The following is a 19,905-nucleotide window of genomic DNA, read 5'->3' as shown; positions in this document are numbered from 1 at the left end:
AAATGTGGTACAGTCCATCAGCTTTAGTGCAGACTTCTCATGCTACCTTACTAGTGACCTTGAAACTGACCTGTGGGTTCCACCCTGTCTGGGAATGCCTCTATACTAGCTCCGTCTACAAACACACCCAGACCTGTTTTATTTTTCTGATTGTGGTTTGGTGTTTTGGATTATCTGTTTGAAGCTTTAACTGGTGTAACAAATGTCTGTTTAGGGGAAGAAGAATTAGGGCTTTTCTTTTAATTGACTAATGAATTACATCAGTCAATCCATATGCATTAAGAAGGAGACTATACCTCTTTGCATTTTAGGATACTGATTTGTTTGTAACATCTGCCTCACTTGTCTATTTGTTGCTCTGATATCAATTGATAAAGCAATTGACTTCATTAGGAATAGGATTGTGCCCTAGCAGACTGTAATATACTGGAAGTGTTTCTGTGAAAATTGTTTGGGTCACACAAAAAATATTTTTTCAAGAAAAGTAGATGCAGTTTGCGGATGTAAAATTAAAAAGAATTTAACATGCCACTTTTTGTACTCCATTGGTTATTGATAGATGTTTATTACTGAATTCCCAGCAGTGGTTATTTAAATAATGGACCAAATTAAAAAGAACTAATTAATAATCCAATATATTGTGAAAGCATACAAAGTGAATATCTGGCTGACTGAATATATCTTTGTGCTAATGGAGATTATCTTCTTCCCAGAAAAAATGAGGATCATTCCCAGTTACAGCTGAAACAAAGGAGAACAGAAGAGGTTATATTGCAAAACATGCTGTTTCTGACAGGAAAGCAATACACATTTTTGATCCAACAATTTTTCACAAGAGCTATCTTCACTGCTGATTTTGAGTACTTCTATTTCTTAAGCACATACCAATGTGAGGAAGAAATGTCTTTGTTCTTATTTATGTTATGGGATGCAACTGTGGAGAGAGATCAGAAAATGACTGGTGGATTTCCTTCCTAACATTCCAAAATCATTTTCCAGCTACTTAAACACACACTCTTCTTCAGACAGAATACAACATAATTGTGTGTAGTGTCTTACTTTAAAACTGCATAAAACATTTTGCAGAATTAAATTACAGTGGCAAAGTTAATAAGGAAAAAAAGCAGAGGGAATAAAAAGATGTAGGAAAGGGAAAAAAGATGGCTTTGGTGAGATTTGAAAACACGTGGAGCATAGCTGTGATTTAGAGACACAAGATGGCTGTTTCAGATGGCAGGGGTTTCATAGCAGAAGGCTCTCACATCAGATTGTATGAAAGGACCAGAGAAAAATCAGAGATGCAAGTTCAGAAATACAGGCCTGGAGCAAATCATGGGAAGTTTGTAAAAAGACAACAACTTAAACTGAATCCTGAAATAAACAGTGGAGTTATTAAGGAACGCATTGCTTTAGGAATATGAAATAAGGAATATGATTTTAGAAATTAAGGACTTAATTCTGCAACTGTATTGAGCAGTAAGTGTTGCCAAACCTTGCCACAAAAGCCTATAATAATTATCCCAGGGCCTTCTCTCTCAACGAGGAAAAATAGTGCCTTGATCCTCCATTCTTCACCTTCCCTTCCTGCTCTTTGATGGCATAAACGCCTTAAAAAGCAGTCCTTTGATGAATTTTTTTAAAGTTAAAAGGCTATTTTAGTGCTTAACCCACTCTGGTCTTACCTGGAAAAATTTGAAATGCCACATGCAATTTCCTGAACTTTAGGAGATTAAAATACTTCAAAACAAAGATTTTTTTGCTAAAATTAGATGTTCAAATTTACCTCGTACAGAATTTATCTGGAATTCTGTACTAGAATAATGAAGGCACTTGTAGCAAATTGTTCTCTTAAAATAACACACTAATGGACAAGAAAATTATAGGCTCCAAGTACATTCAGATATCCACTAAGGAAAACTAAGCTGGGATTCCTTTTATGAATTTCACCATCAACATTGCCAGACACAGCATCAGTTCATAAAGCCATCTTTCTCTAAACCAAAAATATTCCCATTCCCCGACTGAATCAGTGTAGTCCCATCTCCTTACTGGAGAGAGGAAGGATGGGCTGGTAGATAGAGTGCTAGTTGGGTAGAGCTGGGTTCAGTTCCCTGCTCCTCCACAAACTTCCTGAGTGATGTTAGACAAGTCATTTATGGCTATATTTTTAATGTATTTAGATGCCTAAACATGCAGATAGTTTCATAGTTGTATTTGAATGGGAGTTGTGCATCTAGAAGCTTTTGTAACTATGACTAGGCTACTAGTGCATCGTTAGGTGCCTAAACACCTTTAAAAATCCGTGTCTCAGCTCCACATTTGTAAAATGGGGTAATAGCACTTCCCTACCTCAGGGAGGTGTGGTGAGGATAAATACAGCAAAGACTGTGTGGTGCACTGATACTATAGTAATGGAGGCCAACTATGTTCTTAAGATAGATCCATAGATGCTGGAACTAGCAGAGTAGGAAGTGCTACCACACCCACTGGCTTGAAGTGGTTTCCATTATATACAGGGTTTACAGTTTGGTTCAATAGCTCTCAGCACCTCCACTATATAAATTGTTCCAGTGCCCTTGGATAAATCTATAGGAACATTGTTCCTACCTAAAAAGCTATCCTCAGTGATGAAGAATTAATTCATGCATATACAGAATTATGTGGTGCTAAATATTAGTAATGAGCAGGGATCCTAGTTTTCTGTGATAAAAAACCTGCAAAATTCTCTGATAAAACCCCCCTAAAAATCTGCTTTTTTCCGCAATTAAAATGAAACACTGAAGTTTAGTTTCCCTGGCCGCAATATATATTAGGGATCAGATGAACACAATGTTTTACTGTTATACAGCAGAACCCCATTTATCCGAGCTTCCATTATCCGGCTCTCTGTATTAACTGAACCACCAGACACCCAGGGCTCTCAATCCCGCGTGGTTGGTGGTTCAAGACGACTAATGGAAGCTCAGATAAACAGGATTCTACATATGTTTTTATTTTTTTTCACACGGACAGAAAATGGAATATTAGGGGAAGCAAGGGGACACAGAGAAGAGAAGAAGGGGAGCGAAGAGGCATGGGCTCCTGGACACTATGGTAATACATATAATCAATAAAAACAACATGGCAGTAGGATGGACGATAATTGCTGGGGCGAATATGAAAGAGCAAAAAAATGAGAGAGGCTTTTCAAAGAGGGCAGAAAATATACTGAAGAAAGAGCAGAGGGAAATAAGAGAAAACATTATGGAGAGACCTGAAAAGAAAAATACAAGGGCTGATCCAGTTCTTCTGGTAACATACCCACTGATTTCAATGGGAGCAGGAGCAGGCCTGTGGAGTACCTGGTTACATAGGTGTTGACTCCGTGGGTGCTCCAGAGCTGGAGCACTCACGGGGAAAAAATAGTGGGTGCTCTGCACCCACTGGCAGCCAAGCTCCTCTCTCCCCCCGCCCCACCTCCTTCCCCTCCCCTGAGTGCACCGTGTCCCCGCTCCTCCACCTACCTCCCAGCGCTTCCCCCCCGGCCACCACCAAACAGCTGTTTGGCAGCGTTAGCACGCTCTGGGAGGCAGGAGAGGAATGGGAACGTGGCACGCTCAGGAGAGGAGGCAGAGGCAGGGCCGGGGTGGGGATTTGGGGAACGAGTTAGAATATTGGCAGGAAGGGGGCAGAGTTAGGGCTGGGACTCTGGGGACGGGGTTGGAATGGGAGCGGGGAAGGGGCAGGGCAGGGGTGGGGCCTCATGGAAGGGGTGGAGCAGGGGCGGGGGCAGAGGCAGAGGGGAGGGTTAAGCACCCAGGAGAAAGAGGGGAAGTCAGCGCCTATGCCTGGTTACTTGCTTTCCAGTGTCCAGGGAGGAAGCCCATCCTCCTAAAGCCAAAAGGCTCTGATGTGGGTGGAGCTGAAGCAGAACCAGGCTCCTGCACTTGGGTCTTGTCTGCTTCCCAGCTGGCTCAGAACCCTGCCCACTAGTTGCCATGGCACCCAGTGCAGAGGCAGCAGGAGTTCCCTCCGAAAGGCCTGTAGCTCTGCCGAGTACTGGGGCGTTGCATGTACGTATGTGCACAGGGCTGGATTAACTCATCATCTGGCCCGAGGCAAACAAACTTCTGGGCCCCTCTCCTGGCCAGCTAAATTAGATGCTCTGGTGATGGGGATGCTTTCATATTAACCCTGTCCAGGCCAGTGCAGCTGCACTTGTGAGCTATTAAGCACCTTTAGCTCCTCCTACACAGGTGTAGCTAAGTGAATTCTCTCCTGTCCGGAGGAGGGGGATCTTTGGTGCAGGAGCTGGCTCCACAGCAGCGGCAAGAGGGCACAGTGCTGGCCACTCCATTGCCCACTCAGGTTTGGCCCAGCTGTCCTTTTGTCATGACAGAGGAGCGGTCAGGCCAAATTTGAGTGAGTGGCATTGTGACCTAACACATGGGCCTCTCCATGAATTTGGGCTTTAGGCACGTGCCTGGCTTTGCCTATGCATTAATCTGGCCCCATATGTGTTAATGTGTGTGCATATAAAGAAACAATATATTATTTTATTTATATTCCGCTTCATTTCAGTGGACCTGCACATGTCTGCATTTGCCCATGACAGGATCCGGGCACTCTTTGAAGATCTCCAGACCATGACCTCCCTGGCCACTCGTATTCACCTCCAGAGAATTGGCCTTGCTTTAGGTACGTTAGGCTGGATCCTGTGCATCATCTCAATGGGACAAGTGCATTGGAGAATGTGGCATACAAGTAACGCCACCATCATCTCCTCTGGCATTGATTGGGTAGGAATCTGGAAAGTTTGTTTTAACAGTCACGGCAAAGTCTCCAGAGACCTTCTGATAATGTTCTGTCACAGATTCCGTTTCAATGATGCCTTCATTCCCCAGGAAATTTCTGTTGCCCAGGTTCTTGTATTGGCTGCTATAGTCCTGAGGGCATTAGGAAAAGCTTTCACTGTCTTTGCTCTGAGGAATATTTATATGGAAATTCTTCCCAAAACTCAGACTATCAGCTTTTACCTATCTTGAAAATATTTGCGGGTGTCTGTGTCTTAATTCCAGTGACCTGGAATTGCTATTCTGTAGCATACAATTGTGCTATCCCATTTCCTCCTCCTTTCTACATGCCCTCCAGCTCAGAAGCACAGGAAGTTGGTGCTGCTATTCCTGTCGGGATCGTGTCTATCATCTTGCTGTTGATGAGTGGGACCTTTTTCCTTTCTTACAAACATCCTGTGATGCCGGATGTTACGGTGCTGTCTGATAACAGACTTGAGCTGCATGAGAGAAAGCTGGAGCATAGCTACAAGATAAATATAGTAGCCCAGTGACTTTGTGTGTTCAAGGAGCTCTCTGGATTTGCAGTGACATCAATATGTTAGTATTGGAACATAGGGGCACACCAACAAAGTATATGATTAGTGATTTTCACATAAACAGCTATTTCTAATAATTACAAGACATTGCTATGGACTCAACATTGAAGCGAACTGTTGATTCACTCTACAGTTGCTGACTGCTATCATTTGTCTTCTATGTATGTGAACTTTATAAGTTTTTATTTTCTTTCAAAATAGGTATTTAACTTTTCACTGTTGACCTGTTCATTTAATTGAGTTTTTCCTACTGTAATCAACACCTGACACTAAAGTCTTCAAATCAAGATTGGCTGTCTTTCTAAATGATATGTATGCAGCTAGTTTAACCAGAAGTTATGGTCTCTGTTATGCAGATGGTCAGACTAGATGATCATAATGGTCCCTTATGGCCTCAAATCTATGAATACCCTACTTTTCCACCCACCTTGCAGCCTGACACACATTTTTTGAGTGCAATGAGATGATTAACAAGCTTAATCAGTTGTTAATGCAGTATCTATCACATTTTGTGCTCTGCTACTTAAGAGCCAGCAGAGGGAGCATGAGTTAACAAATCCTGTTCCTTGAGAGAGAGATTAATTGCTGACTTCAGTGATGATGATGATGATGATGATGATGTTGAACAAAAAAGAGAGCCACAAATTCCAGGGGGGAAAAAACCCACATTCATTACAGTGCTGTTAAAACCAGCAACAAACCAAACCACTGTGGCCAAATGAAAAAGGACAACGTTGACAGAGAAAACATGTTTCTTTCATGCTTTTAAAAAGGGTTTACAAACAATGAGGATTTTAGGTCAGCCCGGTCTGGCAGATTGATTTAAGTGACTGAACTCGGGCTTAGGAACAACTCTGCTCTTATGCTAGCTCTGACACTAGTCTTCTGTGTGCCCTAGGGTGAGTCACCTAACCTGTCTCTGCCTCTCTTTTCCCATCTCTAAAATGGTAATAACACTTATCTAAGTGCAGGTCTACATTACCGCTTAAGTCAATCTAACTTACATTGCTCAGGGGTATGAAAAAGCCGCCCCACAAGTGATGCAAGTTTTGCACTGTCCACACCCGCACTGTGTCCACACTCTCCTGCCAACATAGCTTCCGCTTCCCACCATGGTGGAGCAATTATGCCGACGGGCTCTCCTGTTGACATAGCGTGTCTTCATCAGATGTGCTACAGTGGCGCAGCTGCATTGGTGCTGATGTAGTGCTGTAGTGTAGACTTGCTTTAGGTCACAGGAATGGTGTGAGGGTTCATTAATGTTTGTAAAGTGCTTGTAAAATGGAAAGTGCAGTATGTATGTATTCTAAGTACTATTTTAAAACATGTAATCTTTTAAAAAAAAGTTGGTGCCACTGGCCTGGTGTGACAAGGGTGAAGGTGTACACTACAAAGTGATTCAGCATTCCTGAGAGGATGTGGCAACCACAGGGTTCTAAGGGTATCACTGTTAGTTATCGGAGTAGATTAAGGCAGACACTGCTCATTTAACTGGCTGCAGTTATTAAAACAGAAGTTGGAAAGGGCATGTGCAGCAGAACTGTAGTGCTGCCTTTTATCTTAAGAGCACACATCACATTATGTTTTTCCGTATTCAAAGAGCATCCATTTAAAATAAGTTAAAATGAACTTATTTTTTATTAAAGAAAACAACAAAAAGAAATAACAAAACATAGGGCTAGATTTACAAAGGGACTCAGTCACTGCAGTGCTGAGTGTTGCAGCACCTAACTTTTAGGCACCCTGCAGCTTAGCGGAATTCACAGCCATAAGGTAGGTACCCAGACTCCCTGTGCGATGCATAAGGAGAGTTAGGTGCTTAAGAATGGGAATCACAGCAGCCAGTATATTGAGTGGAGAGCTGCCTAACCTAGCCAGTAGGAAATGCTGAGGACAGGTGCCTCAAAGGGAGTTAAGTGCCTAACGCTGGATCAGAGAGAATCACCTATCTCCAGTTGGAGTTCACAGCCATCAACTCTCCCCTGAAGTTAGGTGTTGAGCCATTTTTTTGCAAGAAATGCTGAAGGAACGGGTGGTGGCGTCCCACTTATATCCTTTAGCCCAGTGGCTTCTGTCCCAAGAGGAGGTAGACCCAGTGCAGATCCCTTTTCCACATCAGATAGAGGAGGGAATTGAACTGAGGTCTCCTACAGCCTACTCCCTTCGCAGGCCATTTTGTAGGGGTGTATGCATGCTCATAGCATGCCTACTGAGTTACGCCCCAAAGGAAAGATAAATAGGGGAATGCCCATTTTGTGAATCCTGCTGGGACTTAGAGATGAATTAGATACCCAGTTGCTGAGTGGTGTCCCAACTTAGCTGTGCACCTACTCACCTGCTGAAATTTAGGTGCTGTGGAGACTTAGGCTCCTCTAGGGTAAAGTGGCAGCTGAGCACGGGGTTGTGAATGCTGGTGGCACCTAAATATTGGTGTTAGGTGCCTAAAGTGGCAGTTAGGTTTATAAGTCCCTTTGTGAATCCAGCCCAGAATGTCTCCATGAGGGTCTGCACTGGGTAACAGATTACAGCGACTCTGAGTGCAGAATGAATGCAGTCTCTACACAGGCAGAGATCTTAGAAATTCAAAAATGCTGTACACAGAAAACAAAGACATCACAGTTTCAGAGCTACAGTTTGCTTCTAGAACAGGCTGGTTTGAGTCAAATTAATACCTGTGTCCAGAGTCTCAGCTGAAGTCAATGAAGCTACACTAATTTACATCAGCTGATGATCAAGCCCCTGGAATACACAACTATATTCGAAATATTTCAGTTTGTGCCTGCTTACAGATAGTCTGAATTTAGCCTTTAATGCCTGTCAAATGTGCAACAGGGCCCTAAAGAAATTCTCTGACGTTTGAGAGCTTTGGGCTGATTATCAAGAGGCTAACTCAACTAGATCAGCTTCATTTCAAATAGGAATTTATTCAGGGAACTCCTATGGCCTGTTTTAAATGGGAACACAGTGGTTCCTTCTGACCTTAGAATCTATGAAAGTTTGCTGATCACTTAATGAGTACAGTAACTCCTCACTTAAAGTCATCCTGGTTAACATTGTTTCATTGTTACGTTGCTGATCAATTAGGGAACATGCTTGTTTAAAGTTGTGCAATGCTCCTTTCTAATGTCGTCGTTTGGCAGCCGCCTGCTTTGTCCACTGCTTGCAGGAAGAGCAGCCCGTTGGAGCTAGCTGGTGGGGGCTTGGAATCAGGGTGGACTGGTAGCTCCCCTATCAGCTCCCTGCTCCCCTAAGTTCCCTGTGCAGCGGCTGCCCAGCAGGCTAGCAATTGCCAGCATTCAGCTGTCCCTCCCCCCACTGCCATGTGCTGCTCTTGCCCTCTGCCTTGGAGTTGCTCCCAGAGACTCCTGCTTGCTGTATGGGGGTGGGGGGAAGTAGGGGGCTAATGTCAGGGTGTCCCCCTCCTCCTGCTCCTGCACCCTGCTTACCCCATTTCCATAGAGCAGGGGGGACACGCAACAGTGTTGCCGGCACAGAGTGCCCGAGGACAGCAACAGCGGGGTCCGTTGCCCGGTGTGCTTCGCGCCAATGAACACACCAGGGTGGAGAAGCAAACCAAGTTTATTCGAGATCTCGAAAAGGCACTCAGGAAACCAGCATGTCTCAAATCAGAAGCGCAACAAATACAAGCAAGTTTCCCATTTTATATTCCAAGCTGCTTGTGTAAGCCTTTTGTTTTGTTTCCCCTCCACCCCTCCCTTCCCGACAGCAGTTACAGTAGGCACTACATTGTGGCGTGTTAGAAAAGTTCTCGTCCGCATGTTTATCTTTGGCCTTGCAGACCCAGAGACATGTAGACTCCCGCCCCCCTTATCACTTCTGCTTTTGCTAGTTTGAGCGAAACTGCAGCTGTCTGCTAAAAAAGCTGACTGTTACATATTCTGCTTTTAGGCTGTTAGCATTGAGGCTGGTTAAAGTTCATAAGATGGGGTTGCTTTGGCTCACTTAGACCCAGAGCCGGGGGGGTTCATCGACACTTATGGTCTTCCACCCTCCCGAGTTACCTGGTAGCTATGCCTAGTGATGCCAACAACAGGGTTCAGGACGGAGGGAGCTTCCAGGCAGCAGCTGCGGTCTCAGCAAGCTGATTTAATTAACAAGGCAGTGTACTTAAGACTTAAAGGGTAGATGTGCATCTCTCTCTCTCTCTCTCTCTCACACACACACACACACACACACACACACACATACACACACACACACACTGTGTGTCTCTGTCTGTTATGCTTTCTCCCCTCCCTCCATGCCTGCTGCCTTGTAGAGTGAGGCTACATTAACAACGAGTTAACCCTTGAGGGTTCAGCCAAATGCTAGTTCATCATTTAACAGTAAAGTATTCCCTGGAAAATATCCCACCCTCTGACTCTTCCACCAAGCTTCACAATCATCATCACTGTGTACCAGTATTAAATTGTTTGTTTAAAACTTATACTGTGTGTGTGTGTGTGTGTGTGTGTGTGTGTGTGTGTGTGTGTGTGTGTGTGTGTGTGTGTATATGTTTATATTCACAGTATAGATAGATAGATAGTCTTTTGTCTGGTGAAAAAAATTTCCCTAGAACCTAACCCTCTCATTTACATTAAATCTTATGGGGAAATTGGATTCGCTTAACATCGTTTCGCTTCAAGTCGCACGTTTCAGGAACATAACTACAATGTTAAGTGAGGAGTTACTGTAATGTGTTTATAAATATGAGAAGGGAGATTTTCCCCATCTGCTTTTTTATTTCATTTATTTTTTTAATGGGACAGACTTTTGGCTGGGAAAATCCTCTCCTCTAGAGTTTACTTCTATAGTGAAAAGAGATAGGGTAGGAAGATTATTATTAAGGGAAATACTTTATATTTTCACTGGGATTCCAGCAGAATGAAAGTGTGGCAACAAAAAGGCATTTGTCCTGAAGGATGTTTTGAGTAAGGAATTTTCTACAATCAGGTAAGTTGTGAGTGAGAGTTTTGCATCTAATCAGAGTGAAATTGTTAAACAAGGAAGATTCCTGGAAAAGTAATTTGGCAAAGAGTTTTAGACCTCCGTAACAACTCTGACAGTAGGAAGAGAGCCATTTATCATTTTCTGTTTATTGTCTGGGTTAAAGTCTTGATGAAGACTATCTTTACTGCTTTGTAACTGTAACATGCTGGCAGAATGATAACAGTATACTATTGCTGCGGTAAGCTAATGGAGTTACTTTGTTAGCTCAAGTGATAGCGGTCTGTGCTGTAGTGAAGAAGGATCTTGGATTCAAACTCATGTTGTTATCAATTAAGAAACAGAAAAGATTCATAATAGGCTGCCTCGGATCAAATGCATGAACATGTATATGACCCTAAGGGATTTCTGAAGCGCCTGAACAGCAGCAGGAAGCTTCCAAAGAGCCAGCCAAATAATTGTGTTGTGCCAAGCTGCATATAACTTGTACTTTCCAGATCCATAACTGAGACGCAATGCACAATTTTGTTTTCTGTACACCGACAGCTTTTAGCGGAGATAAGGAAGAATGGACTATAACTGTTATTCTGTCTGACATTTATTCAGTCTCTCCCTGCCTCTCCCCAATGGTTACTACCGTTTAAAGAGTTCAGGTGAGCAGATGTCCCAGTGAAGGCTGCCCCACCTCATGTGGCAAGGTTCTAGAGCATTCTGAAGTGTGTACGTTATAGAATTATCAAATGAGCTAGTTACAAACAATAACCATGGAAACAAGATTTTTGAGATGAGAATGTTTAGCTTTAAATTCTAGAATTAACAGTTTAGGAGAGTTCTTGTTCAGCAATATTTGTTTGTTCTGCTACTGAGACAGTCATAGAGGAGTCTTGACCAGCTGGAAAATCTACATACTTTCTTAAGTGTGTGAATAGCCTATTATTTTTCTGTGTAGTTTAGTGATAGTGCTAAGTACAGTAATGGATAGCAGACAGGCAAGATTGCATTGGCCAAGGTCAGAGAAAAGGATGTTTGCAGTAATTCTGTTTGCCAGAAACTGGGAATGGGAGACAGGGAATGGATCACTTGATGATTACCTGTTCTGTTCATTCCCTCTGGGGCACCTGGCATTGGCCACTGTCGGAAGACAGGATACTGGGCTAGATGGACCTTTGGTCTGACCGAGTACAGCCGTCCTTATGTTCTTATGAGATGTGGGATGATGAAAGCCTGATCAGGAGTTTTAGCTGTGTGGATGGATAGAGAAGGCTGTATCTGCAAGACTTAGACATAGCCTGGACATGAAGACCTAGAGATAGGTCTGAATCAAAGATGACACCCAGGTAACATTTAGAACATTGATGGACCAAGATACAGGTGCTGACTTTTGTTTTTGCTGGTGGGTGCTCTTGAAGAGGTGTATATGTGTTTGTGTGTGGGGGAGGAATCTCTGCCATGACCCTGCCAGCAGGTAGGGGATCTTGGGGGACAACTACTGCACTGGTGGGGTGCAAAATAAACTTTATTAAGAAAATGCAAAAACAGGGAAAATTCAATAGTGAGGGGTATGGGGTTTGTTAAGGTAGACAATTGGGGTGGGGTTTCTTTTAGTAAATAGGATAGGGGGTTTCAATAGTGGGGTACAATACAGTGGGGTACAATACAGTTGGTAACCAATTAACACTGAAGCATAAATGTAACAGGTAGCTAACAATTTCTATGTAAACAGTGTGTCACAGCAGCATATAACAAACTAACAGTATGGGTAAAATGTGTTAAATAACCAACAACTTTAGGTAAAAAATGTGTCACAGTGGTGTAAATGTAAAATGTGAGGTGTGTTAGAGAGAAAAGGGATAAGCAATGGGGTTTTATGCTAGACTTCAGTAATACAATTGAGGTTTGGCAGCAGTAGGAACGGGGTGAGCATGTGGGGGAAGGGATTAAAAGAGAGAGAGAGAGAGAGAGAGAGAGAGAGAGAAAGAAAGTGGTAGAGAAGTGAGGTTGGGGGATGGGGGAAGAGGAGCACGTGGTGGAGGGAGATTTAAACTCAGGGAGACAGAGAGAGCAGACAGGCTGCAAGTTTAAACAGCAGAGAGAAAGAGAGAGAGAAAGCAGACAGGCTGCAAATTTAAACAGCAGAGAGACAATTATACAGAACACAGTAAAATCTTATCTATGATTTAACTTAACCAAGACTACACAAATTAGCAAGTAACAAAACACAATGCAACAATTCTTTAAGCCTAATTTACAGAGTACAATGCAAACAATTTTCTAAATCTAACTTTACCACAACTATGCAAAATGAAATTACAATTTATCTAGACTAAAGGCTAAATCTAACCTAATGGGTGCACCTTATACTAGGGACAGTTCCAGAGGGCAGAGTGGTGTGTGCCCAGCATACAGCTTCAAGGGGGGGAGGGGGATTAACTAGTGGTGGCTGCAAGCAGGCTTATTTCTAGAAGCAGATTACAGATACAGACCAAAGAGTTAGCTTCGGTCTGCCTGCTTGGGAAAGGAAGCCAGCAGCCAGAACAAGGGGAGTGTGCAAGAGGTTTTTCCTTACCAATCCCCAAAGCAGCAGCAGGAACAGCAGTTTCAGCATCAGAGGACGCAGAGAGGGCTCGATTCACTTACAATAATCAGGAGATCTCCAGGCACAAATTCGTTGTTCATGGGAGGGGAGTTTAAAAACGGGGGTACGCTCAAAAACAAATGAGAGCGGGGAGAGGGCCCCCCAAAGACCCCTAGCTGATCAGACCAGGTGGCAAAGCAAGGACCTTCTCTGGGGGTCTGATCAGAAAATGTCTGTTTTTAAGGGCAAACTTAGGCAGTTTCCCGCCTAAGGTCTTGTTTAATAGAGACCACTAAGACAGAGATAATGGAGTCTCTTTTGCTGTCCCCTCCAGTGGATAGGGTGGTATTGCCTATCCACCTTATTCTGGGCTGGTTGGTGACAGGTGTGAAGGAAACCACGTACCAGCCTGAATTATCCAAAGTCATGAAACACAAAAGAATCAGGCAATCAAGGCAGAAATGACGGTAAGGAAAACTAACCACTTTAATGGAATGGTGACTTCAGAATTGTGATCCAAGGTATCAAGATGCTCTTCAACTTTGGTTTGTTTATAGCTCTGCTATCAGTCAATTGATTAATAGACTAGTTACATAGTATCATAAAGGAGAACAGGGTCACACATTACACTCCCATATCACAAGCATATCCGCAATTTACAAATATAAAATTCAGAAAACTTAACAAACTAGCCTAGTCTTGATTCCCCATGGGAACTTAATATTAGTGTGGTCATTAGCAACTGCAAATGACTGATTTCTCAGTCATGGGCATTTAAATATAACACCAGTTTAACAGTTTCCCTTAGTTTTCAGAAAATGAAAATGCCGCAACAATATTTTGAACAATTTTTCCCAAGAAATAATTGATAAACTCTACTAGTACCAATGCATATTTCATCATCTTCCCACAGGAAATGGAAAGCCTATCAGGTTACATCTGAAAATGACGAAGTGGAGTAAGGAACTCAAGAAATCACATTCCAGAGTATGCTGTGTCTATCTGATATTTTAAAATGTTTCAATCAACCCTTCTTCATAAGCATTTCCTTCAATATTGAGGTACTGTAAGTAGCTTAATTTCCTGTACATAACACACATACTGTATGTGAAGAAGGCAATACCTTAGGTTATTTTGCCTTCAAAATTCACTTTGCAAATAGATCAGGGACTAACTAGTGGATTGTGATATTTAAGAGTTCTAAAATTGCTTTTTCTACTGTTTATACATGAAAAGAATATTAATGTAGGAAGGAGTAACTCGATAGTCTTCTATAGAATGGTGAGGTGAAATTAGATGAATATCATAATGACTGTCATAATAACCTGAAGAAGAGCTCTGTGTAGCTTGAAAGATTGTCTCTTTCACCAGCAAAAGTTGGGCGAGTAAAAGATATTATCTTGTCTCTCTCATATTCTGGGACCAACACCACTTCAATAACACTGTATATCATAAGTCAAGATTACACAAGTAGACTTAGCTTTGGCATTTTTTGACATTTGAGTACACCATGTCGCGAATTTTCCATCAAAGTGATTTTACAACAGAAAATACAGTTTTCCACAGGAAAATTTCAATTTTGCTGATCTTTTTTCTTCTTATTATTTTTCCATCAGGGAAACCTAAACAAAACATTTTGTTTCAGGTTGGTTCCATGCAAATTGGAATATTTTGGTTTTTTTTAACTTACCTGAGTGAACTGATCTTAATTCTGAGTCATTTCAATATTAAACTGCATTTTCTTATCGTGTCACTTTGCCTTATGAAAGTTGTAATTCAGACTCCCCTTTTTCTCCTATTGGCTGAGCTCCTATTGGCTGGAGGACAACAACTCCCTTCTGATCAAGCTGTGTGGTGCATCCTGGGAGACACATGACTGCAGGTAAATGTAATTGGGCCTTGGAGCCTAGTCCATAGAGGAGAATGGGGGGCATTAAAATCCTGAACTACAACTTTTATGAATCAGCATGACACCCTGAGGAAATGAAGTTTTAATGTCGAACTAATTCTAAATGATTGGGGGTGTCTCTGGTTAGAAGCTCAGATATTACAGTGATCATCATGGTATATAAATCTAGATTGATGGCTGTGTGTGTACTACCTGCACTCCAATCCATATATGCTTGTATATATGTTGGTGTTTTTCAGCAAACCTGCAATTGTCTGCATGGCTGATAGTGCACCTGACAGAGCTGAGACAGAAGTCGAAAATCTCCAGGTTGTGAAATCCCTGGCCATCACTTCTCACATTCCACTACTTGGTTTTGTTTTGAGTGTTTTAGGTTGGATTCTCTGTGTTATTTCAATAGGACTTATACAGTGGAGAGTGTGGCATGTGGACAACACCACCATCATCTCCTCCGGTACCATATGGATCGGAATCTGGGACGTCTGCTTTACTCTTAACCCTGAACTTGCCAATGGTTCTTCCTTAATGCTCTGTCAAAGATTCACTATTCAGAACACCTTCAGCCCCTCAGAAATTTTTGTTGCCCAAGACCTTCTGATGTTAGCCACTATCATGGAAGCAGTAGCTATAAGTTTCACCCTCTTTGCTTTTTGGGGTGTTTATAAGAAAGAGCTTAAGAAACACTATATCTTAGTCTTTTTTCTAACTGGGGGGCTCTTGAACATCTTATCAAGTGTTTTAATCTTAATTCCAGTAAGCTGGAATTTACATTCCATAATGAAAAATTGTAGTATTGCCTTCCCTCCTTCTTACCACTTGCCTTCCACTCCAAAGTCTCAGAAAGTTGGGGCTGCTATTCCTGTGGGGTTTATATCTGTTCTCCTGCTGCTGTTGGGTGGGTTCTTACTGCTCTATGACAGGTCTCTTAAACTAGCCAGTAAGGTGTATCCTAAAAAGAAAAAAACAGATCAGGTAGCACAGAGCCAGAGGCAAACATGCCAGTCCAAACATCCTTCTGACAGATCAAACCAAACTTATCCACAATGCGTATCTTCCTTGGAAATTGACCGGCGGGGCCCACAGAGACCTTTTGGCATGGACAGCTGCTCTGGGACCCATCCACACAGAGGCCCCACACTTAAGAAGAATCAGGTACCTGGACAAAGACAGGCAACCTCCTTTCAAATCCCTAGTGGAACTTATCCACACCGACCATCCAAAGGTGTAATACCTGACGTTAATATTTGTATAATTGGTGAAGAGCTTCCTTATTTTTAGTTTGACTAGTTGCCTCTAATTTCAATTCTTACAGAGGCGAGGAAAGGTTGAGTATCAGGAAAACAGGTATCAGACCTGAGGGGTCCCTCCCACTTGACAGGAACTTGGTTGGGGACCCATATGTTACATCATACAAAACCTAGGTCCAAACCTGTTCAAGCCTCCCCACAAAAGCTCTCATTGATGTCAGTTGGGGCCCCATATGGTGAATAACTCCCAAGAGAGATCTTCACTGCAGATAAGTGCAAATTTGACTGCAGGATTTTATCCTTTGGGGTGGGCCAAGTTCTGTTCCCACTCACACAGGAGCTGTATCTGTGTAACTGGGAGCAGAATTTAGCCTTTTGTGTCCTTGGTGAGCTCTTGGATCCTCTTGCCACTTACAATTATACTAACCATGTAGTAACTTGAACTCATTGAATACTAATAAAACACATAAAGGGGTGTAGTCCTCTGAGGTGCTGTATGCCCTCAGCTCCCTTGAAATTAATGGAGTTGGAGGCGTTCAGCACCTCTCAGGAGGTGTTTAGCATTTTATAAAATTGTGTCTTTGAATTTAAAATGATTATTCCTATTAATTGTCAAACATTTGGAAAGGTTTATCGCTGAGGCAAATGTTTGTTTCACTCTATAACTGCTGACTATTATCATCTGTTACCTTCTGTGTCAACTGTATTCTTTCATTAAAATTTTAAACATGAAAAATAGGTGTGTATCTTTCTTTAATAAGGATCGGTTCCTGTGACTTTCCTCTTGTAATTAACCTGGCATTGTCTCACAACCTGTGAGACCAAAGCTTCTAAGAGTGCTAAATCCTAATATGGGTCATCATAATCCCTTCAGAAATGCTGCTGCTATGGAGCTCCTGGCCCTAGTTCTCATCCCTACTGCGATCTTGGGTTAAAACCCCACAATATAGTCAGGGGTGAAAGTAACTTTAAGAACTTACCAGTACGCTGGAGTCCTCAGCAGGGGCGTGGCCTCAACCGGAAGAGGTGGGGCCTTTCAAGATTTAAAGGCCTGGGGCTCCGGATGTGGCTAGGAGCCCCAGGGCCTTTAAATCACCCCAGAGCTACCAGCTGCAGAGGTGGCTGGGAGCCCTGGGGCGAATTAAAGGGCCCGGGGCTCCGGCTGCCATGGAGCTCCAGGCCCTTTAAATCACCGTGAGAGCCCTGCCTTAAAGTGCTGCCCGAGCCGGGCTGCTGGGGATTTAAAGGGCCCGGGGCTCCCTGCAGCAGCCGGGAGCCGGGCTTGGGCAGGCATTTAAAGGGCCTGGTGCTCCTGCCACTGTGGGGTAGCTGCGGCAGGGCTCCGGTGGTGATTTAAAGGGTCTGGGGCTCCCCGCAGCAGCCGGAGCCCTGGGCACTTTAAATCAGCGCCGGAGAAGCCGGGCCAGTCTGGCACGGCATACCGGACCATACCGGCTTACTTTCACCTCTGAATATAGTCCTCTATGTAGGGAATAAGTGGCTTTTTTCATGTGTTTGTGTGTGAAATTCACAAAACTGAGACTGAACATCAAAGTTTTCAGAATAATTACAGCAAGGTACTGGAGAGATCACAAACGCATGGTAAAACTGACTAGTGTCTAGAGATGGAATACCGAACACAAACAAATATATATTACCTTATCTAGCAGAATAGCTAGAGTCTGCTAGGAGAGAGAAAGCAAAGAAAGACCATCCACTGTTGTATGCAGTGTTGCTGTATCCGTGTTGGTCCCAGGATATTAGAGAGACAAGGTGGGTGAGGTAACATCTTTTATTGGACCAGCTTCTGTTGGTGAGAGAGAGAAGCTTTTGAGCTCACACAGAGCAGAAGAAGATTTGTCTCTCTCACCAATAGAAGTTGGTCCGATAAAAGATATTACCTCACCCACCGTGTCTCACTAAGAAAGATCATTTCAGTTCAGGACTGATGGAATCTGAAATAAAGGAGGGTCATCCATAAGGTGAGTCAGGGAGACTTCTGGGGTTGTGAAGCTAGGCAAAATAAGAAAGGTCATACTTAAAATCTAAGCTTTTACGAATATCCACTGACACCAAGAAATTAAGAATGAACACACAAAATGCACTACTGATGTATCCGAAGAAGTGGGCTGTAGCTCATGAAAGTTTATGCTCTAATAAATTTGTTAGTCTCTAAGGTGCCACAAGTACTCCTGTTCTTTTTGCGGATACAGACTAACACGGCTGCTACTCTGAAACCTGACTACTGATGTAGGATCTACCAGTTTTGTGTTATGCTACTGAAGAGCCAGCAGAGGGAGTCAAAGGTAAACAACAAACTATGGATAGATGTAAATATTAGACAAAGGAAGAACTAAACATTATTACATTTGCTGAATAATAGGATATTAATGCCACACAGTAATATGTGGCTGAATAATATTTGATACATCTACCAACACCAATTCCAGCAACTGTCTGCCAAATCCCATTCAAAGTATGGCCAAGATGACCCCATCCATACCTTCCACATGCTATAAACACGGAGGCAAAGCTCTTTCAAAACTAGGAGCCTGAAATCAGGCTTCTAAATCCATATTTAGGTATGTAAATAAAGAGTTTGATTTTTCAACAGTGCTGTGCTCCCACCAGGTGCTGCTGAGATCAAAGAAGTGACTCCATGGCCCCATCCCCCCTCATTCTCCAGGCCTTGCAGAGCAGGGTCCACATGGGGAAAAACAGTGAAGTCGGGGGGATGAAGGGGGCTGACCGGAGGAGAGGGCAGGGGCACACACACATCATCCCCCCATTGCCCTTGCAAAATGTGCATGAGCAAGGTGATGGAAAAGATATTAATAATATAACGCACAGTAGATTCTAGTGACTTTGATGTTTCATATGATAACTTTTTTTCTAAAAAATTAATTATTTTCTCACACGAGCAATGTTGTTTTCTTTTGACACAGACATACTGCAGAAGAAGCATTTATTATTACGGTAGTTTAAAATGTGCTTCTCAAGCAAACAGGCTCACCATCAGGATTTACAAGATCTGGGACAAAAACTCCTTCAATTTTTTACCTACTCCTCCATCCGTACTACTTTATTATTCTTAAAGTAAATAAAAAATTCCAACTATATGCAGAGCCAGCATTTACAAATAAATCAACTATAAACCCTCCACAGGCCTCAATTGTACATGATTGAAATCTTAAAGGTTGCTCAATTGTATAATTTTGTCCATCTAATACAGTTGTAGCCCTTCTAGAATTCCTGCTCTGTCCTATAATATGGGATGCTACATGAGTGTATCGAAAGTTGTAGAAAAGTATTCTATTTTTATTTGAAAAAAGTATGTGGTCATGTAACCAAAGAGTGTATCATAATGTGGGCAGAGTTAAGGTTACATATTCACTTGCCAACTTCAGACTTTTGAATATTTCACTTTGAAATCTTAAGTCAAGAATGTCCCTTGAAAATATTGGCCAATGAGGAGAGGAGTCAGGGTCATGGCCCTGCACCTTCTTTGCTCATTAGCTTGGTCTTGTGTCCTTCCTGAACATAGCACTGCTCCAATAAATTATAATAATAAAGTACTCTATCTACTGCATCCTGAGCTGAGACAATCAAACTCAGTTCATTTCAGTGATGCCATTACAAGGGAGATGTTTATCTTACTGTGTTATTTTCGTATTCCTAGACTGTAATATTGTGGTGAACAAATTTTTCTTTGTCAATTTTAATGACAAAAGGAAGTTCTTTGTCCTCTAGTCTTCTTCAGGTAAGCAGATGTTACAAAGAAAGAAGTCCTGCATCATGTGACAACGTTCTAAGAATTTTCTGAGTCGTGTGTGTTATAGAATAATCAAAGCAGCCA

The 19,905-nt window shown here is 42.5% G+C and overlaps 1 protein-coding gene and 1 pseudogene across 1 annotated transcript; both read left to right on the top strand.

Moving 5' to 3' along the window:
- The first annotated feature begins 4,625 nt into the window (after nt 1-4,625).
- On the top strand, nt 4,626-5,447 carry LOC122172228 (claudin-34-like; annotated as a pseudogene).
- An 8,354-nt stretch (nt 5,448-13,801) lies between these two features.
- On the top strand, nt 13,802-16,785 carry LOC122172227 (claudin-34-like). The gene is made up of 2 exons (XM_042840777.2): nt 13,802-14,775; nt 15,042-16,785. The coding sequence occupies exon 2, from the start codon at nt 15,061-15,063 to the stop codon at nt 16,078-16,080; it is 1,020 nt and encodes a 339-aa protein (XP_042696711.2). The 5' UTR covers nt 13,802-14,775; nt 15,042-15,060; the 3' UTR covers nt 16,081-16,785.
- Nucleotides 16,786-19,905: the final 3,120 nt, after the last annotated feature.

Source organism: Chrysemys picta, chromosome 1 (genome assembly GCF_011386835.1).
Source record: "Chrysemys picta bellii isolate R12L10 chromosome 1, ASM1138683v2, whole genome shotgun sequence".
Lineage (NCBI taxonomy): Eukaryota > Metazoa > Chordata > Testudines > Emydidae > Chrysemys > Chrysemys picta.
Note: the sequence above shows the minus strand (reverse complement) of the source record. Positions and strands in the feature narration are given on the sequence as shown.